The sequence below is a fragment of the Heterocephalus glaber genome, unplaced genomic scaffold (genome assembly GCF_053883595.1).
Source record: "Heterocephalus glaber isolate CG9 unplaced genomic scaffold, H.glaber_assembly_v1.0 deba00000071, whole genome shotgun sequence".
Lineage (NCBI taxonomy): Eukaryota > Metazoa > Chordata > Mammalia > Rodentia > Bathyergidae > Heterocephalus > Heterocephalus glaber.
In genome coordinates this window covers 3,082,437-3,104,136 of record NW_028258137.1, presented here as the reverse complement: position 1 = coordinate 3,104,136, position 21,700 = coordinate 3,082,437, and the positions used below count along the sequence as shown (strand labels likewise).

At 56.6% G+C, this 21,700-nt stretch overlaps 1 protein-coding gene across 5 annotated transcripts in view; it reads left to right on the top strand.

Annotated features, from left to right (window-relative positions):
- Positions 1–21,700, top strand: part of Zcchc14 (zinc finger CCHC-type containing 14) — a 42,162-nt gene that overhangs the window by 14,144 nt on the left and 6,318 nt on the right. For 4 of the 5 annotated variants that reach the window (XR_002394243.2, XM_013071467.3, XM_004842762.3 and 1 more), the window contains exons 2-8: positions 2,068–2,185; positions 10,456–10,529; positions 16,874–16,945; positions 19,242–19,351; positions 20,089–20,183; positions 20,268–20,322; positions 20,688–20,931. Coding sequence is in view for 4 of the 5 variants with exons in the window: in XM_013071467.3 (XP_012926921.1) it covers positions 2,068–2,185; positions 10,456–10,529; positions 16,874–16,945; positions 19,242–19,351; positions 20,089–20,183; positions 20,268–20,322; positions 20,688–20,931 (768 nt within the window). In the remaining variant the exon portion in view is untranslated. The remainder of the gene's footprint in view (positions 1–2,067; positions 2,186–10,455; positions 10,530–16,873; positions 16,946–19,241; positions 19,352–20,088; positions 20,184–20,267; positions 20,323–20,687; positions 20,932–21,700) is intronic. The other variant, XM_021256635.2, reaches the window with a different exon arrangement.

Sequence of the window (21,700 nt, the reverse complement as noted above, 5' to 3'; positions counted from 1 at the left end):
TTTAATTGTAACATTAAAACACAACAGGGCTGGGGATTTAGCTCAGTGGTTTCGCCGCCTGCTGTGCAAGTGCAAGGACCCGAGTTCGATCCTCAGTACCAAAAAAAAAAAAACGCCACAATAATGCCACAAGCCTGAGTTTCATGATTAAATAAGAGACCTTACATGTCTGCTTAGTCACAATAACCTCTTGTCCTCCCAGGTGTGTGCACGCACACACACAAACACACGTACGTTGGTTGAAATACTGTCATTAATAATTGCAGTGTTTTGCTTGCAAGTCACAAGGACACACGTGGGTTTAGGGGGTTGCGTGCGGTGGACACAGGAGGCGGGGTGAGCCACGTGCTGATCCCACCCCACACAGCATTCCCGTCACCGTGCAGTCCCTGCTCAGGGCCAGCAGCCTGGTCATGAAAGAGCAGTGGAAACCAGGCGGTGACAGAAGACTGTGGCCCTGTGGGGCTGCGTTATCAGCTTCTGGGGCCGCCTGTGGCCCAGGTTGCACATGCCGGCTCTCGCCACTGGATGATGAAAGAGACTTTTATAAAGGAAAGGAAAATGCCTAATTTGGTTAAATTACAAATATAAGTAATTTAAATGTTTTACCGTTCTTGAGAATGTCTTGGTAATGTTATTCAGAGAACTGGCTTTTCCTGGAGGAGTTCGGAGTGGCCAGGGTTTGTCTTCCTGACAAACCTACCCAGCCTGTGGGGGCCGCTTGGGCTGTGGGTACCCGTGGCTCCGAGGCCTTCTCACCCCGTGGCCAGCAGGGCTTCCCACGCAGGGGCTTTGGCGGAGAGGGTGTCAGGCCCAGGCAGATGGGAGTCTCGGGAGTCCTGTGAGACGCAGCTTGCCCTGCCTCCACCTCTCTCCTGTGGGCTGACCTCAAGGCTGCCCTCTGCCTGGCCAGCTCCCGCCTGCCACCCAGCATGCAGGGCAGGTGCAGAGCTGGTCAGAGACTCTGGCAGCCACGCCCCCAGGGGGACCCAGCATGGCTGCTGCTTCCCGAGCAGCTCCCCAAGGAGTAGCAGCGTGGTGCCTCTCAGACCTTGCACTAGAATTTGACAGCTTTTGAAATATGTTAGAGTGAGATCGTAAAGATGCTAAAGCGTTGCTAATTCTTCTTCTAAGTCCAAACACTGTGGCTGTAAAACTCCTGAGTACTTCAGGGTGGGCGTGGAGGCTGTTGCAAAACCTGCCTGCGGGCTGGGCCCCTCTGGATGGCCTGTGTCAGGACCCGGCCAGGCCTCGGTGACTTCCGCTTCCCCACAGACCACCCTCCTTCAGCCAAGCAGGGGAGGCTGACACTGTCCCCGAATCCCGAGCCTGGCTGCTACACTCGGTGTGCATTGGAGAGCAGTGTTCTCAGGCACTTGTCCTTGGCTGCCTGTGGGTACCTGAGCTGTGTCATCAACCGCTGCACAGATGCTGCTGACACCCCAAGAGTTGTGTGTCGAGCTGCAGCGAGCGCCGCTCCCTCCAGGCAGGCTCCCCATGTGCGTGCTCTGGAGATGCATGCAGAATCGCCCTGGAATGTGTCTGCTCAGACTGTGGCCCGTTCAGTTATATTCTGTTCTTTCTCCACAGCTGCTTTTAGAGCATTTTGTCTATGATTTACATAAGGGTAGCATTAAGTCTTGCTTTGTAATTAGTTTTATGAGGAATTAATTGATTTGAAGAAATAGAAAAATAAGACTTGGTTCAAAAGAGGTAGGTGATTCATGCCAGGGCCCAGAGTCTTTGTGCAGTCTTCATCCAGTCTGATGAACTCCTGATTGGAGGCAGCTGCTGTGTGAGGGGAAGGACACCTGGGCTGTTCTTAGTTTGGGGAGGTAGATGGACCTGTATCTTCCCCAGGAGGTGCTGCTTACTACATAGCAGTACATTTTTCCTAGAGAAATGTGAGAGGTGGAAGTGCATGTGCCATGCTGCCAGCACGAGACCATGAATCTGTATACAGGACTGCACAAAATGCCGGTATGTATGCACGCTTCTCAAAGAAGAACCAAAACTGTCCTGTTACCGCAATAGAAGAAGTAAGTCGAGTGTGTTTTGTCTCCCCAGATGGCCCCCCGGGCCGAGCCCCCCGTGAGCAGCGTGGGGAACAGCCTGGAGAAGGCGCTGCGCACGTCCGCACATTCCTCGGAGGAGCCCAAGAGGCCACCGGGCAAGCATGGCAAAGGTGGGTCCTGGGCCGCCCTGGAGGTTGCGAGAGAGCCGCAGACCAGAGGCGCTCGGCTTGCAAGGTCCCTCGCCTTCCTGGTTCGCAAGTGCTGCTCGAGCTTATTTTGACAGGAAAAATATCCAATGTTGGTGTCATCGAGGGAAACAGCGTTGTTCCACGCCCCCACTCCCCAAAGCAAGCGCTCACCCCAGGCCGTCCCCAGGAGTGGCACTGCCCTGAGCCTGCTGAGCCCATGCAGTGTTCCGTCTACTCTGCCCTGGTGTCACCAGCCACAAGAGCCAGCAGCCTGGCATGCGGCCTGTGCTCCAAGGGACCACGCTGTCCTGTGACCTGGGGTCTGTGGCTGGCTCAGGGTGCCCGGCACTGAGCAGCCGTGGTGGGTGGGGTGGCGCCCTCGGCCCTCCCGGCTCCCCACAGGCCCAGCTCCTGCGGCCGTCTAGACTGAGATGGACGAGAGACTCCTGGGTCTTTGCAGTGGGGGCACAGGTGCATCCCGACTGGGTCGTGCTCGTGAGGTCCCCCTGCCAGGCTGCCTGGCCCTGCTCGCTGGGCTCCAGGCGCTTGGCACTCCTGGGCATGGTGCCGCCTCCGCTGCAGGGTTAGGTCTGTGCTGCTGCCTGGCCCATCACCCTCCTGTGCTGCCCTGTGTCCCCAGCATCACGTCTCTGCTGCGTGGTCAGGGCTGTGTCTCTGAGGTCAAACCCCACCCCGCTTGGCCATTCCAGCCAGAACCAGCTGCCTCTGGCATGGGGTGTGGCTCACCCTTGACACCTGGCCGTGTTAGTCACATGGGCTCCAGAGCTCTAGGTCCTCAGCCCTGTGAGGTGCCAGCAGTGACTGTCCTTGGAGTCCAAGGAGGCGTGCCATCGCTCCTCCTGTGGACATCTCTTCGGCCTGCTCATCCTGGGGCCGTGGCCCTGATGTGTGGAGCTGTCACCCAGAGACCTGCCCCTCCTCCTGCATGGTGTCCCGGGAGAAATGCCGCCGGAGCCTATCCCTTCAGGCTCCCTTTGGAGGTGATGTTGACCTGCTTCAGTACAGTAGAAGAATCTTAAGCCAGGCGTGGTGGCACACGCCTGTGATCCCAGCACTTGGGAGGCTGAGGCAGGAGGACTGACGTGAGTTCAAGGCCAGCTTGAACTGCACAGCAAGACCCTGACTCTGGAAAAAAAAAATCATGGGCCAGGGATTTAGCTCAGTGGTGCCACCGCCTGGCTCGCAAGTACAAGGTCCCGAGTTCGATCTCCCGTACCAAAAAAACAAAAAATCTTGCAGCTGAGTTGTTCCTGGGGAGTGAGGCCAGCCCACCCACTCCCCTGGCTGCTCCCTATGTTGGCAGGGCGGAGGCAGTCTCGGAGGAGAGGTGCGCTGTCCTGTGCTCCCTGCCCCGCCCCATGAAGTCATGGCCCCCAGTGGTGGTCTCTGATCTCCCACACGTACACCTCGTGATCTTGCTGGCCTCAAGCACATCCTGGTGTGTTTTGTTCCACGCAGCTCCGCTGGCTGCGGTGTCTCCTCATGTCCGTGTGTCCAAAGGTGTCTTCGTGTCGCACGGCTTCCTCTCGCTGATCAGGGAACTCGCTTCAGAGTCCCCTTCAGGCTTTGAACTGCCCGTGTCCCTTAAGGTTGTGCCCTCTGACCCACTGTGCCAGGTGCTGTTTTCCTCTGCTGGGCCTCACGCTTTCTTTTGGAACAGTTTGACTACAGTGCCCCCGGGTGTATGGTTTTTTGGGTTTTTAAAAATTTTATTGATTTCACTTCTTGTCTTTCACCAATCTTGGGGGATTTTCAGCCATATGGATGTCTTTCCTCCTGTTCTCCCCTCCCCTCTGCCTGTGACTCTGAGCCTCAGGATGTGAGGGTCCAGAGCCTCTGCTCACCTTCTCCAGTCTCCTCCTCTGCTCTTCAGGTTGGACACTGTCCTTTGATCTGTTTTCAAGTTCCTTCTTCCATCATCCCCAACCTGCTTTAGCCTGTGCAGTGGATTGTGTTTTTTTTGGCACCAGGAATTGAACTCAGGACCTTGCACTTGCCAGGCAGGTGTGGTGCCACTGAGCTAAATCCCTGCCCCTTGCAGTGGATGTTTTTACATCGGCTATTGTGTTTTTCAGTTTTAGAATTTCAATTTGGTTCTTTTTTTGGTAATTCTTTTTCTCTGCTGAGTCCTGACCATTCCTTACAGGAGCACTTTTTTTTCCCATTTAGTTTATTGGTACATTTTAGGTGTACATTACACCTATATTCATCATTGGGATCTTGTACCTTTACATGATGTATCTTGGTTCTTATTTTTTCCCCATATCCCTGCCCATCCCTCCCTATTTACAAAGACTTTGTTTCCACGTTTTTCCTTTTCTCATATTTTTTCTTTTCCCTTCTTTCCTTTCCTCTACCCCTCCCACTTCCCCTATTCCTTTAGACATTTTCTGTGTATTTTGCAATATCAGTTATACATTTTGATCCTTATTTACACTTTCAGTTTCTCACACTAGAGAAACTATTTGGAATTTACACATGTGTGTCCTATTTATTTCACTTAAGAGTATCGCCTCAATATGCATCCATTTAGCTATAAATGTCTCTGGTTTCTTGTTCTTTATGGCTGAGTAGTACTCCATTTTATAAAAACCTACATCTTCTTTATCCAGTCTCCAGTTGATGGGCACTTGGGCCGTTTCCAAGCTTTAGGCATTACAAACTGGGAGCACTTTTACTTTTCAAACATCCTGGAACGTAATTACCGTAAGTGCTTTCAAATCCTAGCCTGCTGTTTTTCAACTTCTGGGTCGTCTAGGGCTGGGTGTGTGTTGTGTGCTGCTTTTTCTCTTGTGTTTTCCTGGTGTTTTCCGGTTTTGTGACCTGTTGGGGGTCTTCTCCCGCACGATGGACGGCACTCTGGAGTCCGCTGTGTTCCTCGGAAGAGTGCTTTCCTCGGCACAGGAAGCAGTGTCTCAGCACGGCAAACCCTCTCCAGTTCTTCGGGCTGTGCGTGGTGGTCATGGCTCTGTCCTTCATGAGTGGTCGTCTGGACCCTGCCCTCCTGTCCCTCGAGCAGCTGGACAGAGGGCTTCTGAGGGCCCCGCTGTTCCCATGCTGATGAGGCGACTGCAGGCGGGAGCAGGTGCGTCGCCTCCCTGTCTGCCCGCCTGCTTCTCTGGCGTCTTCTGATGAGCGGCACTTGCCTCGTGAACATGTCCCACAGTTTACCCTTGTCCCTCGAGCTGCCTGTCACGTGAGGGCCACAGCTGCACCCGTGTCTCAGGGACTTCGGCAGGGTCCTTGGCCACTTCCTGGACCGTGGGCCCTGTCACCAGACCCGCCCTCCTGCAGCCAGTGACTTTGCTTTCGAGGTCCAGGTGGAAGCGGCTTCTGTGGGTGGCGCTGTCCATGCCCGGCACCGAGGACAGTGTGGTCGGTGCCTCTGCTCCGGCCGGTCGCCCCTGACTGTGGCACATGGCTTGCTCAGGCTGCCTTGCACAGGTGGCCGGGTCCCGCCTGGGCTCTCCCCTGCCCCCTTCCGCATCTGCACTTTTCTGTGGCACTGTGCCCACCCCACCCAGCCCCGGCCTCCCTGCTGTCCTCCTGCCCCTGGGTTCCCCTCTGTCTCCCAGATGTGAGCGCCTTCCCTGTGCACTAAGCACCGGTCTGCGCGGTGGCAGCCGTGGCGGCTCTCGGGTTGCTCCCACAGCAGTCCTGCTGAGGGCTCGGGGCCTGCAGATCCCACTGCTGCGCCAGGCACATCTCCCACCAGAACCTCAGCTCGCACCGCTCACAGCATCCGCCGGGCGCCCTCCTTCCTCACCTGCTGCCCGGGGTCCTCCTGGGCCTGGCCTCTTCAGGGTTAGGCCTAGGGTGCTTGTGCTAGGAGCTGTCCCGTGGCCTTGTCCGCCAGCTCCAGCTGTGTCCTGCTGGGTTCCTTGCCTGTTCTGTGGGAGGCGCTGGCTCTGCACGAAGAGCTGTGGAGGGTGAGACAGTGTGGCTTCAGTCGCCATGTGCCCGCATGGCTCTGGCGGTGCCATGGGCTCCAGTTGGCTTTGTCTTCCCTTGGTGTCGCTCAGTGGCCACCTGAGCCTTGGGTGTCGAGGTCCCTGTGTGTAGTTGGATTCAGAGCCCGGCTCCACATCCACCCCATGCCCTCCCTGCCCCTGCTCCCACTTGAGTGCTTTTGGCCTCCCCAGGGCTCCCCATTTTGGCCAGAAAATGGAGGCTTTAGGTAGTTCCCCTGCTGTGCTCTCCTGGGAGTGTCCCCATGCCTGTCCCGCCATCCTGGCGTGCAGCTCCCGGTCAGCTGGGAAGATACCTTCCCCTGCGTTTTGGCTCTGGGGCCTCATTGCTGCCCGCTCCCAGCTCTGAGTTTGCAACAGTCACTTCAGCTAGGGTTTCCTGAAGCAGGTTTACCCCGGAAGCAAGAGGAAGGCACTAACAGCGTCGGTAGGCACTCCTTTAAAATGAGCCCAGAGGGCCTGGGATTTAGTTCAGTGGTCCCGCCTGCCTTGCATGCACAAGGTCCCGAGTTCGATCCCCAGTACCAAGAAAAAAAGACATAAAATGAGCCCTGAGCCCAGAGCCCAGAACGTGGACACGCACGCGTGCAGAGATGAGCGGTGTGTGGCGCATCCCTGCCGGCGAGTAAGTGTTCTGATCGCAAGAAGGTCCTGCTCAGTGTGGGACTTTCTCCTCCGGACATGAATCTGAGCACCTCACTGGAGGTCGGGGCTGCTTGGGACAGGTTATGGAGGCCGCCGAGCTGTCGGTTGTGTCGGTAAAGCCCAGTCTTCCCGCTGTGAGGCTGTGGCTGACATTGGAGTGGCAGTGCCCGCCGGGCCGTGTCCCCAGCACAGGTGTGTCCCTGTCGGAGGGCGATGCTGCTTCTGCAAATGTGAGCGCAGGGCTGCGGATCAGGCAGAATTGACTGTGAGCGGGAGACGGATCCCAGAGGCAGTGAGGGGAACAGTCTTGCTCAGAAACCCACACAGAGCTTTGCTCTGTGCTCCAGGCCAGCCAGGTGGGCCTCGGGAGTGAGTGGCCTCCTGGGAGAAAGTATGCGTTCCCACCTCAGGTCGAGGCGGGGGTGTGGCGACCCCGCAGCCTCCGCTGGGCCGAGCGTCTGGGAAAGCAGATGGGACAGAGCCACGTCCCAGGCCTTGACAGCGCTGTGCTCTTCGGTCCCCTTGTTCTTCTGATCTTACTCCGAGGGCCCATCAGTCAGCGTCCCCGTCGCAGACAACGATGTGCTACTGTCTGAGCTTTCATAGTGAGTTGTGTGTGGGCTGAATATTCAGTCAGGGCTGCGGTGTCCCGTAGCCCATAGCCATAGCTGTCTTCCTGCAGCTCTGACCCCGAGCTCTCGGGTGCGAGACGCTGCCGAGCGGGGCAGAGCTGCATGTGCGCCCAGGGCACGGCAGCACTGCCGATTACACGCTGCGCGCTGTGTGTCACGGTGAGGAACCTCACGTTCCCACGTGTGCCCAGGAGGGGAAGTAGCAGGATAAATGAGAGCTGTCCCCTCACGGTCTGCCCTCGGAGCTCCCATGTTGCCCCGTGGCCCTTGGCGCTGTCCAGGTGTGGCGCTGCTGGGGCGGGTCCTCTGTGAAGCTGCTGGGTGGGCCTGTGGGCCCTGGAAGTCTGCATGGGGCCGGGACCCTCGGGGCAGCGGGCTGCAGAGTTGTGTGACTCGTCATCCTTCGATGTTGGCGTGAGCCAGTGGGGTCTGGGGTCATGCGGTGCGGATCTCGTGGGGTGGTCCACCCTGCAGTGCTGTGGGGTGCGGCAGGGAGGGCCCGTCCTGTCCTCCTGCCCACCTCGGAGGGCATGGCCCCGGCTAGTGCGCTTCCTGGCTGTGGGTCCCGTCCTCTCGGCCCCACTGTCCCGCCAGGTGACGGAGGAGGTGGCCCCTCGTGTCCACACACGTGTTTCTCGCCCTCCTTGGACAGTGGGAGCCCTGTGAAGGACGCGGATGCAGCCCGAGGACCGGCGGGGAGGACGGGGCTGCGTGTGGGAGAGCAGCCTCCTAGCGGATGGTGACACCTGCATGCACTGGAAACAGTGAAGCAGTGCAGAAATTTGGGAGGGAAACTACCTATGATTTCAATGCCATAGATTTTTCCTATCATTTTTTTTTTTTTTTTTGGTACCGGGGATAGAACTCGGGCCCTTGCGCTTGGGCAGCAGGCAGTGAAACCACTGAGCTAAATCCCCAGCCCTTTCCGATCATTTTTGATCATTTCCTTACAGAGTTTCTTCATTTGCCTTTTAAACAAAACTGTACTCATGTTACTCCTATAACTTGCAATTTTTCAGTTAGAATAACAGGCATTTTTTCACAGTGTTGTTTTATAACCATGCTCTTTTACTTGTATCTGCGTGCTGGGCAAGTGCTCTGCCCGAGCTGCACCCCAAGCTGCCCAACCCCAGCACTGAGCACATGCGTAAATGCCTCTTGACCCTAAGTACAAACCCAACCGCCCTGCTGCCACCAGCATCACACCTCTCGCAGGACCAGATGGCCCGGGCAGGCAGTGGAGCTGGCAGGGGCACAGTAGCCCATGGGACTGTTCTGAGGCAGCCTGGAGCTCTTGGCCTGGCATTGAGATGCCTTTCATTTGAAAATAGCTGAACGACACTGTCTACTTTTCAGTCTTCCCGCCCGGCTCTGAGTCACTTCCCCAGGTCCGGCTGGGTTTTTCCTGTCCTGTCCACACACCCTGGTGCTGTGCAGCCCCAGGACACGAGGGAGCAGGGCAGGTGCCAGGCACCCCCACCGGGTGCGAGGATGTTGCGCCTTCTGTGGCTTCGGGAGGGAGGAGCTGTGGGTCAGAGCGAGCCACCCAGGCGCGGTTTTAAAAACACTGTGTTGGAGAAACAGAAAAGCTGTTTATTTGCTGGCAGTTGGACATAAGGAGTGACCCGAGCGGTGAGCGGCTTCACAGAGAGCAGCAGGTGGTGGCAGCTCTCAGTGCAGTGTGTTGTTTTGCCAGAAGGGAAACAAATCTGGTCTTGCAGAGGGATTCCTTCCAGTGAGGGCCGTTTTGGGTCCAACTCGGAGTGGATGGACTCATGCCTCCCAGGTGCACACCGACCCTCAGGCTGTCCTGAGTCTGGGGCCCATGCTCGAGTGGGGCTGGCCCCCTTGGGATCTGCACAAGCCTACCCTGCTGTGGTGGGGCGGGGAGCGGCCGGTGGTGACCCGCGAGGTACAGTGTGGCTGTGACCCAGGAGAGTTTCCAGCAGAGCTCTGCCAGGGGCCGAGGTGAGCACATCTGCATGCATAGCGAGGCAGCCGCTGGCTCGTGTGGCTGTGGAGGACTGAGACTGTGGTCAGCACCCCAGGAATCAAATGTTTAGCTTTATTCTGTTTTAATTAATTAAAACGCAGGTTACGTGTGGTTGCTGGCTGCAGCAGGGTAGGCGTGGAAAAGTCTCCCGGGCAGCCCACAGAGCAGTGTTGTCCCGGGCATGGTTGGGATCATTTGGAAACCAGAAACAGTCACGCAGGACCCATCAGGGCCTTCAGAGTGTCTGGGACTCCCCTAAATATTTTGTCCACGCAGCTTCTGGGGGGTTCCTGAACCCAATCTCAGACATGGCCTCCAGCCGTGGAGGAAGGTGTCCTGGGCTCTCCCACTGGCCGGTCAGGACCAGGACAGTGGGCCATGGGCCTCTGCACACCATGGAGACACGGGTGTGAAGCAGTGGATGTGCGGGTACTGGGTGCGGGGCTGCACGTTGCTCTGACTCTGTCCTCAACTCCCTCAGCTGCGCTCCAGGCCTAATGATCTCTTCAGTTCGGAGAGAAAGGCTTGGGCAGGGAGGGGGAGTGCGTGGTGAGGTCCCCGGAGACAGCGCATGTCCCTTGACGCTGTCACATGGCCTTGCCACGCCGTGCAAAGGTGAGCCTGCAGGTGGACGCCGGAGGGCCAGGCATACAGGACATCTCTGGGCCGTCCAGTGGGCTCGGGTTCCCTGCTCCTCCGAGCGTCGGCCCCCTTGACGGGCTGCAGGGCCTGGCTCCTGCGGGTTCTCACGTTGAGCACATGCCCTCCTCTCCTGGCCCTGCCCTTGCAGTTCCGCCCCAAGCTGCCCCAAGGCATGGCCCCTGCTGTCCTCTTCGGGTTCCGGTCCCAGTGAGGCCCTGGACAGGGTCCTCGACAGGCACAGGTGTCACACACCTCGCTTTGACAACACTGAAGCCTGAAATGGCAGTTTTGTGTATGAACGTGAATCTTACTTCCTCTTATAATTGTGTTTCTGTCTGTTTACTTTTACAGTGAGCGTTGAAAAGATTGATCTGAAGGGATTATCACACACAAAAAGTGACAGGAATGTTGAATGTTCCTTTGAGGTAAGATGCTGCTTTCCCCTCTGGCCCCGAAGCCCCTCCTCTGTGCTGATGGACACGGTGCCCAGTCTGGTGCCCAGCACAGGGCTGGGTGGGCCTCTCCTGGGAAGGGTGGGGATGTTGGCTGTAGGAGGGGCAGGCAGGGTAGTTGAGGTGCATCTCTGTCCCAGTGTCCCTAGGACAGTGGCTGAACTCTGTGGGGCCGGCCAAGGTTAGACTTTCCCAGTGCACCTCGGGGTCTGGGGAGAGTTGAGACAGGGATGCCCTGCGCAAGGCAGACCTGGGGAGCACAGGTGCCCATGAGGACCACCAGGTGGGCACAGAAAAAGTCTCTGAAGGGACCTGCACCTCCATGGATAGCTAGGTGGTCCCCCTTACTGATCCAGTGCAACTCGTAAGAAATGAGATGTACCCGATGCTAGGATGGGATCTTGCATAGCCCACGTCCCTCCACTCTGGTGCGCTGGGCACAGCCTGGCTCGTGTGGCAGCTGTGCCCCATCAGAGCTCACAGCCTGGCTCTCCCCAGCTTGCTGTGTGGACCTCAACCTCCCTTAGCCTTGTGGTCCCGGAGGGAGGCCAGGGCTCTGGTCCTCAGCATTTTCATTCTGGGCAGCAAGATACAGGATGAAGAAGATGAGAAAGGAACATTTCTGAAAGCAGGTTCTTTTGGCCAGAATCTAATTCTCAGTCCCACATAGCTGCAGGAGAGACAGGCAACAGCATTCTGGCTGGCCGCTTCCCGCTGTACTAGGGCCGTGTCACCTGTGTGGCAGGCTGTGTCAGGTCTCCGCCGACCGTGTGCATCGCTGGCTGACTGGTCATGCTGTCCGACCAGCACCATTTGGCATGTGCCTGGGAGCAGAAGTGCCTGTGCAGTGTCTGGCGCCCATGCTGGGAGCAGCTGATGGTTCCTGTCAGATGGTGGGCGGATCACAGCACTTGAAGCACTTTTCCTGCTCCAAGGTCCCATCTCATGGGGTGGGGGAGCTGCTGATCACGAGACTCCGTTGTCACCCACATTTGGGGCTCACAGTGAGGGAGCCCCGGGTGTTGGAGATTGTTGGCTTCCTGTAGGGTCGCTGGAGCCTTGCCACATAGAATCCCCAAGTGCCGGTGTCCCCAGGTCGTGGGGCCAGCAGGGTGTGTGGAGCCCTGGGAGGCGCCGAGGTGGCCTCTGCCTGCCTGCCCTGGAGCCCTGGCATTGTGTGGTGTCTGCAGACAGGGCTGGTCGTCACTTCTTCCCTCTGTCTCTGCACCTCGCCCTCCCGCCTCCTTATAGGGACGGCACTGTCAGCATCCAGCGGGGCCGTTTCCAGAGCGTGTTGTGCACAGAGCCCCTTAGAGTGGCTGTGCTTCTGTCTGGTCACAGTGGGTCCTGAGCCCCCTTGACCCTGGGGTGGTTATCCTGGCAGGGCCCAGGGCATGGGAACAGCGTGTGGCAGGGACGTCACAGCCAGAGTCTGTCGGGCAGACGTGAGCTTTAGAGGTGCAGAGGAGCACCTCATAGACTCTCCCAGGAGCGTGGAGCCCCAGTTGGGAAGGGAGGAGCAGCTGGCAGCTGGCACCCAGAGGACTCGGACGCACACCAGGCCCAGGGGAGCTGCACACTGGTGGCCTTCCTGTCACTGATGAGGTGGATGGGAAGCAGCCTGGGCCTAGGGCTGCAACTCTATGGTCCAGACTGCACTGCTGCTGGTGCCGGTCCCGGGCAGGCCATGTCGGCCCACAGTGGAAGCGGCTGGCCTCTGGTGACAGGCCACGCCCACGCCGTGACATCTCTTATCTGTGAGTGGCCATTTGTAGGGCACCGATGGTGTTCATGTGTCTGTTACGTCCTGCATGACAGCTTTGCCTCTGTGTCTCACCGGGGCCCCTGGAAGCCATGTTGTTGGAGACCACAGGCTGTGGAGAAGGGGCCAAGGGCGGCGTCTGCAGAGGAGGGCGCCCTGCACCTCCAGCCTCCTTGGCTTCCTCATCGGGCTGAGCTTCCCCAGTCCCGGCTCGCAGAAAGTGATCACAGAGCTGGGGGCCTCCAGGCGTGGGTCTCGCTCACAGGCTGGTGGGGCGGATGTCCAGGTGCTTGAGGGAGTGCAGGAGGCATCACCCGGCACATGGGCCAGTGGCTGGCAGCAGCCCTGCGCCTGGAGAGCTCTGGCGCCTGGTGCCAGGCTTCCTGGAGATCATTGAGAGACGAGGAACTGTCCTGGGCCACGTGTCATCTGTATAACGTGGTCAGTGCGTGCAAGCAGCAAAACTTGCTTAGGTTTTAAGTATTTTATTACAACATTAAAAAGAAGGCAGCATGACAGCTGGTGGAATGTGTGGCCTTGTTTTTGGGAAACCAGTATACCAGTGTCTGGTTTCGTGGACGTGGCTAGGGTCCCCATGAGTCCTCAGTGTGCCATCAGTGCGTCTCCATCCAGTCTCACTGGGAGCGTCCACCATTGGCCACCTCCCCACGCCCTGGAGTGTTCTGTTGTCGCCTGCGCACGCGGGTTTTAGACAGCAGACAGCACACGAGATGTGTGGGCGGCAGGCACCGGGGAGGGGGCAGTCAGCACCGTCCCCGTGGGGGAGGACTTCCTGCCTGGTGGAAGCGCTGCTCGCCAGGCTGGAGTCCCCCCCTGCTGGTGGCAGCACCCCCCCAGCCCTCTCCCGGAGACCCCAGGCAGGCATCCTGTGGCCGCAGACCCGTCCATGGACTTGTACAGCGAGGGCATCTGGGAAGCGGGTCCAACATAGGCCACTGCCCACTTCTTCCTACGCCTCTCCTGGAAGAGGGCTAGGGGCGACGGAGGTCACAGGCCGCTCTCGGTGCCCTCTGTGTCTTGGAGAGGGCTGGTTTCGTGGGTGTCGAAGGTTGGGGTACACACCTTGCGTATGTGGTTTGTGGTCACCTGTGACTCAAAACTCTTCAAAAACTGAGGAAGCCAGCTGTAGTGGCACATACTTAATCACAGCTACTCAGGAGGCTGAGGCAGGAGGCTGGCAAGTTTGAAGTCACTTAGTGAGACCCTGTTTTACAATTTTAAGAAAGCCTGGGGTGGTAGCTCTGGTGGGGCCCATAGATAGCAGGCCTGAGGCCTTGGCTTCAGTCCCCCGCCAGTACCAGAAAAAGGAAAAAATAAAAAACCCAAAAGCTTTCCTTTAGTCCACCAAACTTTCACTAATGAAAATGAAGTAAATTGTCCCTTGAGCTGGCTGTCTTTTGTGACCTACGAGAATAGCGAGTGTGCGGCGCCCAGAACAATGAGAAAGCCGTGAGAGGGGCCCGAGGGGAGGCCGAGGGTCCAGGAAGCCGAGGAAGCGAGCGGCAGGCCTGGGGGAGGCACAAGTCGCGGTGCACGCGCCCAGTCCTGTGCTGCTCCTCTCTGGCTCCGCAGACTCAGAGGGAAGGTCCTGTGGTCGGGGGTGACATCGGAGACCAGGTCTGGGTGACTTCACCACACTGCACCTGGGGGCTGGGTCCTGGTCTCCTCCGCGGAGCTGGCTTTGCTTTTACTAGAATTGTAACTGCTAGTTGCTTGTTACGTAGGAAGCAAATGGTAGAATATTTTTGAATGTGAAATTAGTATATAACTGTATACTTGTGAAACGTCTGCATTTTACCAGCTTTTCCACGCTCACTATGAAGAAGGATTGAAATAGTAAAACTTTTCAAAAGAAATTTTACTTATTACACATGCTGAACAGGGAAGGAATTGTACAAAAGATTTCCTAACTTCTGAAACACTTCTGATGACTGTAGAGTTGTGGTAATTTAAGAATTATTAAAAATGCTAGGAAAAATCAACCTTTTTTGTGTGTGGTACTGGGGATTGAACCCAGGACCTTCACTGAGCTGCATCACAAGCCCTTTTTATTTTATTTTCTTATTTTTGAGACATAGTTTCACTAGTTTTCTAAGTTACCTAGGCTGGGCTTGAACCTACAATCCTCCTGCCTTTGCCTCCCGAAGTACGTCCATATTACAGGTATGTGTCACCATGTCTGCCTAAAACAACTCTTAAAACTGCACCTTTTTAAAAAGTCCCAGGCATTACAGCTGCTGGACTGTTGTATTTTGTCTGTAAAAGTTCATTGTTTCCGTCTCAAAGCGGTATTAGCCGCTCTGGATATTTAGTTCTGTGAGCGAGGATGAGTCTGAGTAACTGTCGTCAGATTTTTATTTCTGTCAGGTTTGGATGTGTGGCTGAGAGCCAGGCAGGTCTACCAGATGAGGCCAGGAGCAGCGGGGCTGGGTGGCTGGACCCCTCAGGCTGCACGCAACTGTGCCTCGGGGTCTCACTCCCTGGGGCCTGTTCCCTTCAGCTGCTGGCTCTTGAGCCCTGTGGGTCCTGGGGCTGCCCTGCATGCGTAGGAGTGCTCTGGGAGTGCTGAGAAGGGCCCTGAGGGGAGGTGCCGTAGGGACATCCTGCCCTGCAGTGATGGCACTCTGTCCTCTCAACGAGTCTGTGTGGGTTCCTGGCCAAGGTGGTGACTGGGTGGTGCCCCGGGGGTGTGCAGGGGTCCCTGAGGGAGGGCAGTCGGCAGGGCTCAGGCTCCCTTGCTGTCAGGGAGACGGTCACTCCAGCTGTTCTGTGGTTTCCGACAGTGGTGCAGCCCCCGGGAGGGTGCGGTCCCCAGCTCTCGTGCCTGGAGGGCTGCGCGTCCTCTGTCCGACTGCCTGGTGTCCCCCCAGAGAGTGGGGGCTCCAGCAGCTCCTCTGCCGTGCGGTGAGGCTGCATGGACAGCGGGGCTGCGCACTGAGTGGAGCAGCAACTTGGGGGAACCAGACTGCGAACAGGGCCCTGAGCGTGTGTCGTGTGCGTGTGGTGCTGTTCATGGGTGACAGCAGACTCACTCGGGGGGTGATGGGAAGTGCTGGGTGCACCTGGTGGCCCAGGTGACACTGACTTGGGTGGACACAGGTCTGCAGAGCACAGGCCTGGCTGGCGTGTGGAGCCCCTTCCATGGCCTGGCCCCCTCCGGTGTCGTTTGGGAAGCCACAGGGCTGGTGGCCTGGTCTGGACTTGACTACGCGTGGGAGGAGAGGGCAGTGCGTCCCACCTGGGACTTGTGGTGTCTGGGGCTCCCCCTTTGTCTGCTGGGGCCTCAGAGGGTGCTCGGGCCCTGCCTTTCATCTGAACTGGTGCTTCGGGTAGAGCTTGTGAGCTGCCCACCCTCTTCAGGTCCCTCGTGAAATCTCGTCTGGTGACCTGCTGGGTGTTCACCAGCACAGGCAGGGTGTAGGGTGTGCACTGCACAGGCGTGGGGAGTCCAGACGCGGAGGTGGGGCCTCCCCTTGTTACCTGGACCTGAGGTCTTGATGGAACAGACCCGTGATTGTCATGTGGGGGACAGTGGACTCCAGGAGCGGGTGCTGCCCAGGGGGCAGCGGGGCGGCTTTGCATCTCAGACCTCTGTGCCCCAAACTCAGGTAAATGTGAAGTCTCTGTTTTGGGTAATGAAGCTCACACTCATTTTATTTCCTGCCTTGAAACCCTCCAGTGGCCCCTGGATTTTAGGTAGTTAGCGCTCCATGTGTTTCCCAGGCGGCCCCTGCCTGTCCCTCGGGCCACCGCCCACTGATTGCTGTGGCCAAGGCCACCCTTGGGAAGCTGGGTCTCACACAGGAGCTGGCCCCAGGTGTGCAGGGCCCCTCGCTCAGGTCTGGTGCCACCTCCATGGTGCTCGCTGTGACCACACGGGGGGAAGACAGCAGGGATGCAGCCCTGTCTAGGAATGCCGGAAGTCCTGAAGCTGCATTGACTCACAACCCTGAGCACATGCCCGGGCCGGCGTCTGGCTCACAGGGTGCAGCATCTGCTGACACATCCTTCTCCAGCTCTTCCCACCAGCCCTGGCCCCTCTGCGGAGGCCATTGTCAGCTGCCTGTTGTCCCAGATCTCTGAGGCTATCCCCCTGGCCCCCCTGGTCTGGCCAGTTCCTGAGGGCAGGGATCCAGCCTCATTTCGTCTGGTGTCAGTAGCACCTTTTCACCACTGGGTGAAAGGGCAAATTTCTGGGGTGCTCCTGACTGCACCCAGTGTCATGCGGACTTAGCTAAGAGGAGGTCCCCTTGGGGACATTCTGCCGCCTGCACACAAAGTGAGTGTTGTGATTTTTCTAGAACTTGGAGGAGTAAGCTTTGGACCCCGTGCTCTAGTAACTTGAATAATGGCCTAAGCCAGGAAGTTAAACTTAGAGGACTTGAGTTCTACTGCTTCCCTTGGAATGAGTTAAAGGCTGTGCGGCCACTCCATTCACCACGCATTCGGAGACTGCCCCGAAGAAAGCCTGGGCCTGTGTGCTGTGAATCAAGGTGTGGGGTCTGCTTTCAAGGCTTGTTTGTTTGTTTTCAAGGTCTTGTGGTCTGACTCTTCAGTAACATCCGTAACCAAATCTTCCTCAGAAGTGACTGAGTTCATTTCAAAGGTAAGGTGATGGAGGGCTCTGTACTGATGCCAACACCCCCTCCCCATGTCCTCGAGCTGTGCCTGTCCACAGTGCCATCCCTGCACACAGGTGTCCTTGGTCTCTGCCCACCGTGGAGACAGGAGGAGGCAGGGTGGGGTGCCATGCACAGCTCCCTGGTGTCCTCTGTATTCCGTCACTCTTCAGCCCAGGCTTCCTTGGCAGAGCTGAGGGCAAAGGCCACACTCTGGGGGGCAGAGCGGGCAGAGTTGCTCCTGTTCCACCTGTTCCTGCGTTGCAGATCAGATTCTTCTTTTTGTTTGTAAACTGGTTCAACAAATGACGTTTGAACAAAAAGTTCTACCACCAAGTACCTCTTTGCCTGTCTGTACATGCATGCACACACATGTACTCATATGTGTATAGTACCTCAACCAAAGTGTGTCTGAAATGCTCACCTTCCACAGTGGAGGAGAATACTCAGTGGAAGGCCTGGTCTTCTCTGCCAGGACAGGAGAGAGGCTAGATCATACATGTCCGCTCGGCCCCATGGCTCCAGGCCACGCCATCTAGGTTACAGATTGGGGGCAGGGGGTCGTGTTCCTCTGTGTGTTCCCAGCACTGAGCTTCCTGTTCTATGCCTGCTGCTCCTTGTGTCTTGGAGACATTCCTGTGGACTCCTGCCCATGGAACCTTGGCCTTTTGCTGGTCTTTGGTCTGGGTGTTTACAATGGCTAATGTTTACCCTGCTTGGGTCTTTGCCCTCCTTGAGTCTCTGGTTTGTTGTCTTCCATCAGTTCTGGAGAATTTTTTATGTGATGCCTGCTAAAGTGTCTCTTCTTCTCCACGCCCCATGGGACTCCTCTCTTGCTTTGGTTGCTCTTGCGCTCAGTGTTGCCATTTGGGCAGTCGCTCTTGCCCTTGTTGAAGGCTACTGGTGTTCCCCTCACTCTGCCCAGGAGGTTGTGGAGCCTATTGAAGGTGCTGCTCCTTGTCTTTACCCCTGTGGTGATGTTTTATTCCCCAGCTTTTCCATTTCACATGCCTTATAGTGAAATGTTTATCACTGTGCTGAAAATTGCCTCTCATTCGTGCAGCTGCCCATATTTTTTTGCTGGGTCCTTTGGATATGGGCCGTGGTCACTTTACAGTCTCTCTCTGAAGTTCCAACAGCTGGCTAATTTCTGAGTCTTGTTTTAGTGATGGCTTTATCTCTTGACAGTAGTTTTATCCTCTTTTCCTTTTTGTATGTCTTGCAAATTTTGGTTGAATGTTAGACATCATGTTTGTAAAGCTACAGAGACTGAAGAAACAGCATTATGCTTGCTATGAGCATGCTTTGTTCGCCAGGGCATCAGTGGGGTCCTAAGGTTAGTCTATGCAGGAGGGTCTGGCTGGGGGCAAGTTGTTGCCATGGTCAGCCTCAGGGTGAAAGGCTGCTGCTGCCTGGGCCTAGAGATTCCTGGGTGTTGGAGGCTTCCCTGCCACAGCCCTCACAGTGAGCTCTTGCCTGTCCTGGGGTGCAGAGAGGTCTTTCCCCTGCTTGACCTCCCAGGGTAGGCTGCTAGAGCTGAACCTGTGGGGGTGAGGGAGGAGTCGCCACTCTCACCCAGCCTCTGTCCTAGGCACAGGGCCTTTGTACCCAGTGTTGAGGGCAAGGCTGGCCCCTTCTCAGCAGTGCCTGACCTCTGCTCGGTGCTGGGCTTGGGGTCCTGTGCCCCCCCTCCAGGGGTCTTGGGTTTTCTAGCTTTCCTTTGCTGTGGTCTGCTGGCACAGGCAGGGAAGCATTGCCCCACCTTACTCCAGAAACTGGGGTCTTCTCTTACTCTAGGGCCAGGGGCAGTTCTTATTGCCCCCCCTCCCCCCGCCCAAGGGCTTTTGCCTTGGATGGGAGTGGGGTTCTGAGGACAAGCACAGTGACTTGTGCCTGTCCCCTCAGGGGCCTCCTGGGAAGGGCCTGGAAGTGAGGCTGCCTGCATGCTATGGGGTTCATCCACCTCTTCTGTATGGCCTAGGGCCATGGGCGAAGTGGAGCATGGGTCCTGTAACTCCTGGGGAGGGGTCCCTTTTGAAATTCAATTCTGAAGCTGGCCTTGCAGCTCAGCCTCTGGTGGGCACGAGGAAAGTTTGGGTTGTGGCGACCACTGAGCGCTGTGGTTCTTACTGAATCCAGAGGTTGTCGAAGCCAAGCATGGCTAGTGGTAGAGATGACGCCCGCCACCTCCCTCCCCCGCCCCCGCCCAAGCTTTCCCTGTGCTGAGGGACTATGCCAGTGCACTGGGGCCTCACGAGCCTGCTGACTTGTCTTCTCTTCCAGTTGTCCCAGGTGTGCCCGGAAGAGAACCTGGAGAAGCTCATTCCCTGCCTGGCGGGCCCAGACTCCTTCTACGTGGAGCGGAACCATGTGGACCTGGAGGCCGGCCTGAGGTGGGCGAGGCTCCCTGCTGTGGGTCTCCACCAGCCTCTGGGAGTGTTTGAGGGCTCAGAATTCCCCAGGGGTGTTGGGGGTGGATGTGGAAGGTCTGAGGTCAGAGCTGAGGCTGCCCCAGGACCAAGATGGGCCTGACCAGCAGTCCCCAGGCCAGGTCGCCGGCCACCATCCCCACTGTCATTGTCATACCTGTGACTTGGCCACCCATTGCCTACTGGAGTGGCACATTTAGGTGGCACCAGTGGCCCACAGCACAGGTCCTTGTAGCAGAGGGAAAAGGAGGGATTTAGAGGAGATGCAGGTATGGAATTAAACCAGGACCCTAGGCGTCACTCTTGGAAGCTGAGGCAAAGGATCACAAGTTTGAGCCCTGCCTGGGCAACTTAGCGGCTTAGCCAGACCCTGTCTCAATATTAAAAAATAAAAAAATTAAAATGAGCTAGGAATGTAGCTTGGTACAAAGGGGCCTAGGTTTTGTTTGGTTTTTTTTTTTTTTTTCAGTACTATTAAAAAAAAATTAAAGCAAGCACTGTAAGTAAAATTATGTCATTTTTGGCTGGGGATGTAGCTCGGTGGTGCTGTTGCCTGCCTTGCAAGCGCAAGGAAAAAAGAAATTATGGCACTTCTATTTATTTTTTCTGTAGCATCTTTTTCTCTTAATTAAAAATTAAAATTCCTCCCCAATTGGCTTTTGTTAATACCATCTTAATGCTGATAAAACTTGAATTTTCAGGTATTTGGCTTCATTACCTTCTCATGTATTAAAAAACGACCAGATTAAGAAATTTTTCAGCACTTCGTCTTCTACCCAACAGCTTCAAAGTCCAGGTGAGTTTGTAATATGATTCAGAAGTAAACCACGGCGTTTTTATTGCATGTAACTTTTCATTCGATTTATTTCCTGACTTCCAGGTCCCGGCAACTCTTCCCTCCCTAAAGTGGGCACCATGGTGGGCGCGTCTGGAAGGTGAGGCTGCGCTCGCTTGTTTCTGGAGTGAATCTGGGCTCAGCCCTAGCTGGGGGAGCGAGAGGCCCTTCACGACGTTCCGAGAGTGCTTAGCAGTCGGTTTTAAGTTCTGATTGACCCATACCCCCGTGTTACTTAGGAGTAACTCAGATGGCTCACCCTGAACCCCGGTGGGGACACCATGTGCCCTGCATGCCCACACGTCCAGCCTGCACCACTGCAGATGTCCTGCCATGAGCCAGGGCTCGGGTGGGCAGGGGAGGGCCCTGATGTCCCACGTTCGTGGTGGGAGGGTGCTGGCTACCCTGTGGGAAGCGGAGCTGGCCCCCTGAAAACTGCCTGTGCCCGCCCATCCCTATCCCCAGGCCCGTGTGCGGCGTGGCTGGCATCCCGTCTTCTCAGAGCAGTGCCCAGCACCACCTGCAGCACACGGCTGGCGCGGCCTCAGTGCTGGCGTACCGAGCCCAGGTGGACGCCACGCCCACCATCCTCATGCCCTCCGGCCTGCAGGCCCCACCGCCCCCGGAGCAGAACGGCATCTTGGACTGGCTGAGGAAGCTGCGGCTGCACAAGTACTATCCCGTCTTTAAACAGCTCACCATGGAGAAGGTACGAGGGTGTTCGTCCAGCAGCCTGTGCCTGGGAGCAGGAGGGGCGAACTTGGCCTGTGGGCAGAAAGCGCCGCCCCCCGCCCCCCCCCCCCCCCCGACGCACGTGTGGCTGCAGCCTCCCAAGGGCTGGTGCCCCGGGGCCAAGGACCTTGACCCACAAAGGGGCTGTGCTGATGGCCGGGCAGAGGGTTGGCGCTAACACTCTGATGAGGTTTAGGCAGGCTGCCCCAGGAGGGAGTTTTACAGCAGGGGATTTTGACAAGGAGTATATTGTTGTTACTGCTGTTGCTAAAATTCTGAAGGGTTTTCAGTCTCGGGGTCACAAAACTAAAGCTATACAAGGCATTTGAACTCTGAACTCTGCCTGCTGGACAAGACGGCTTGATGGCTGTTTCTTGTGAAAACTTCCTGTGTCCAGAGCTTGATTGTTGAACCTAGAAGTGAAGCTGTTGCTACAAAGGAAAAACTAGCTTTTAAGAATATTTGGAATAGGGCAGAGGTTTAGCTCAGTGGTTCCGGTGCCTGCCTCGCAAGTGCAAGGTTCCGAGTTTGATCCCCAGTACCAAAAAAAAAAAAAGAATATTTGTAATAACCTCAGTTTAAGATTTGTTTGTTTCTTTGTTTTGTTTTTTGAGCCAGGGTCCTGCTGCAAGTGTTCACCCTGGCCTCAACCTCATGGCCATCCTCTGCCTTAGCCTCCCAACTTGGGCCAGCCTGGACTACATAGTGACATGGTGTCTCAACCCCAAAAAAGATGTACAAATCTT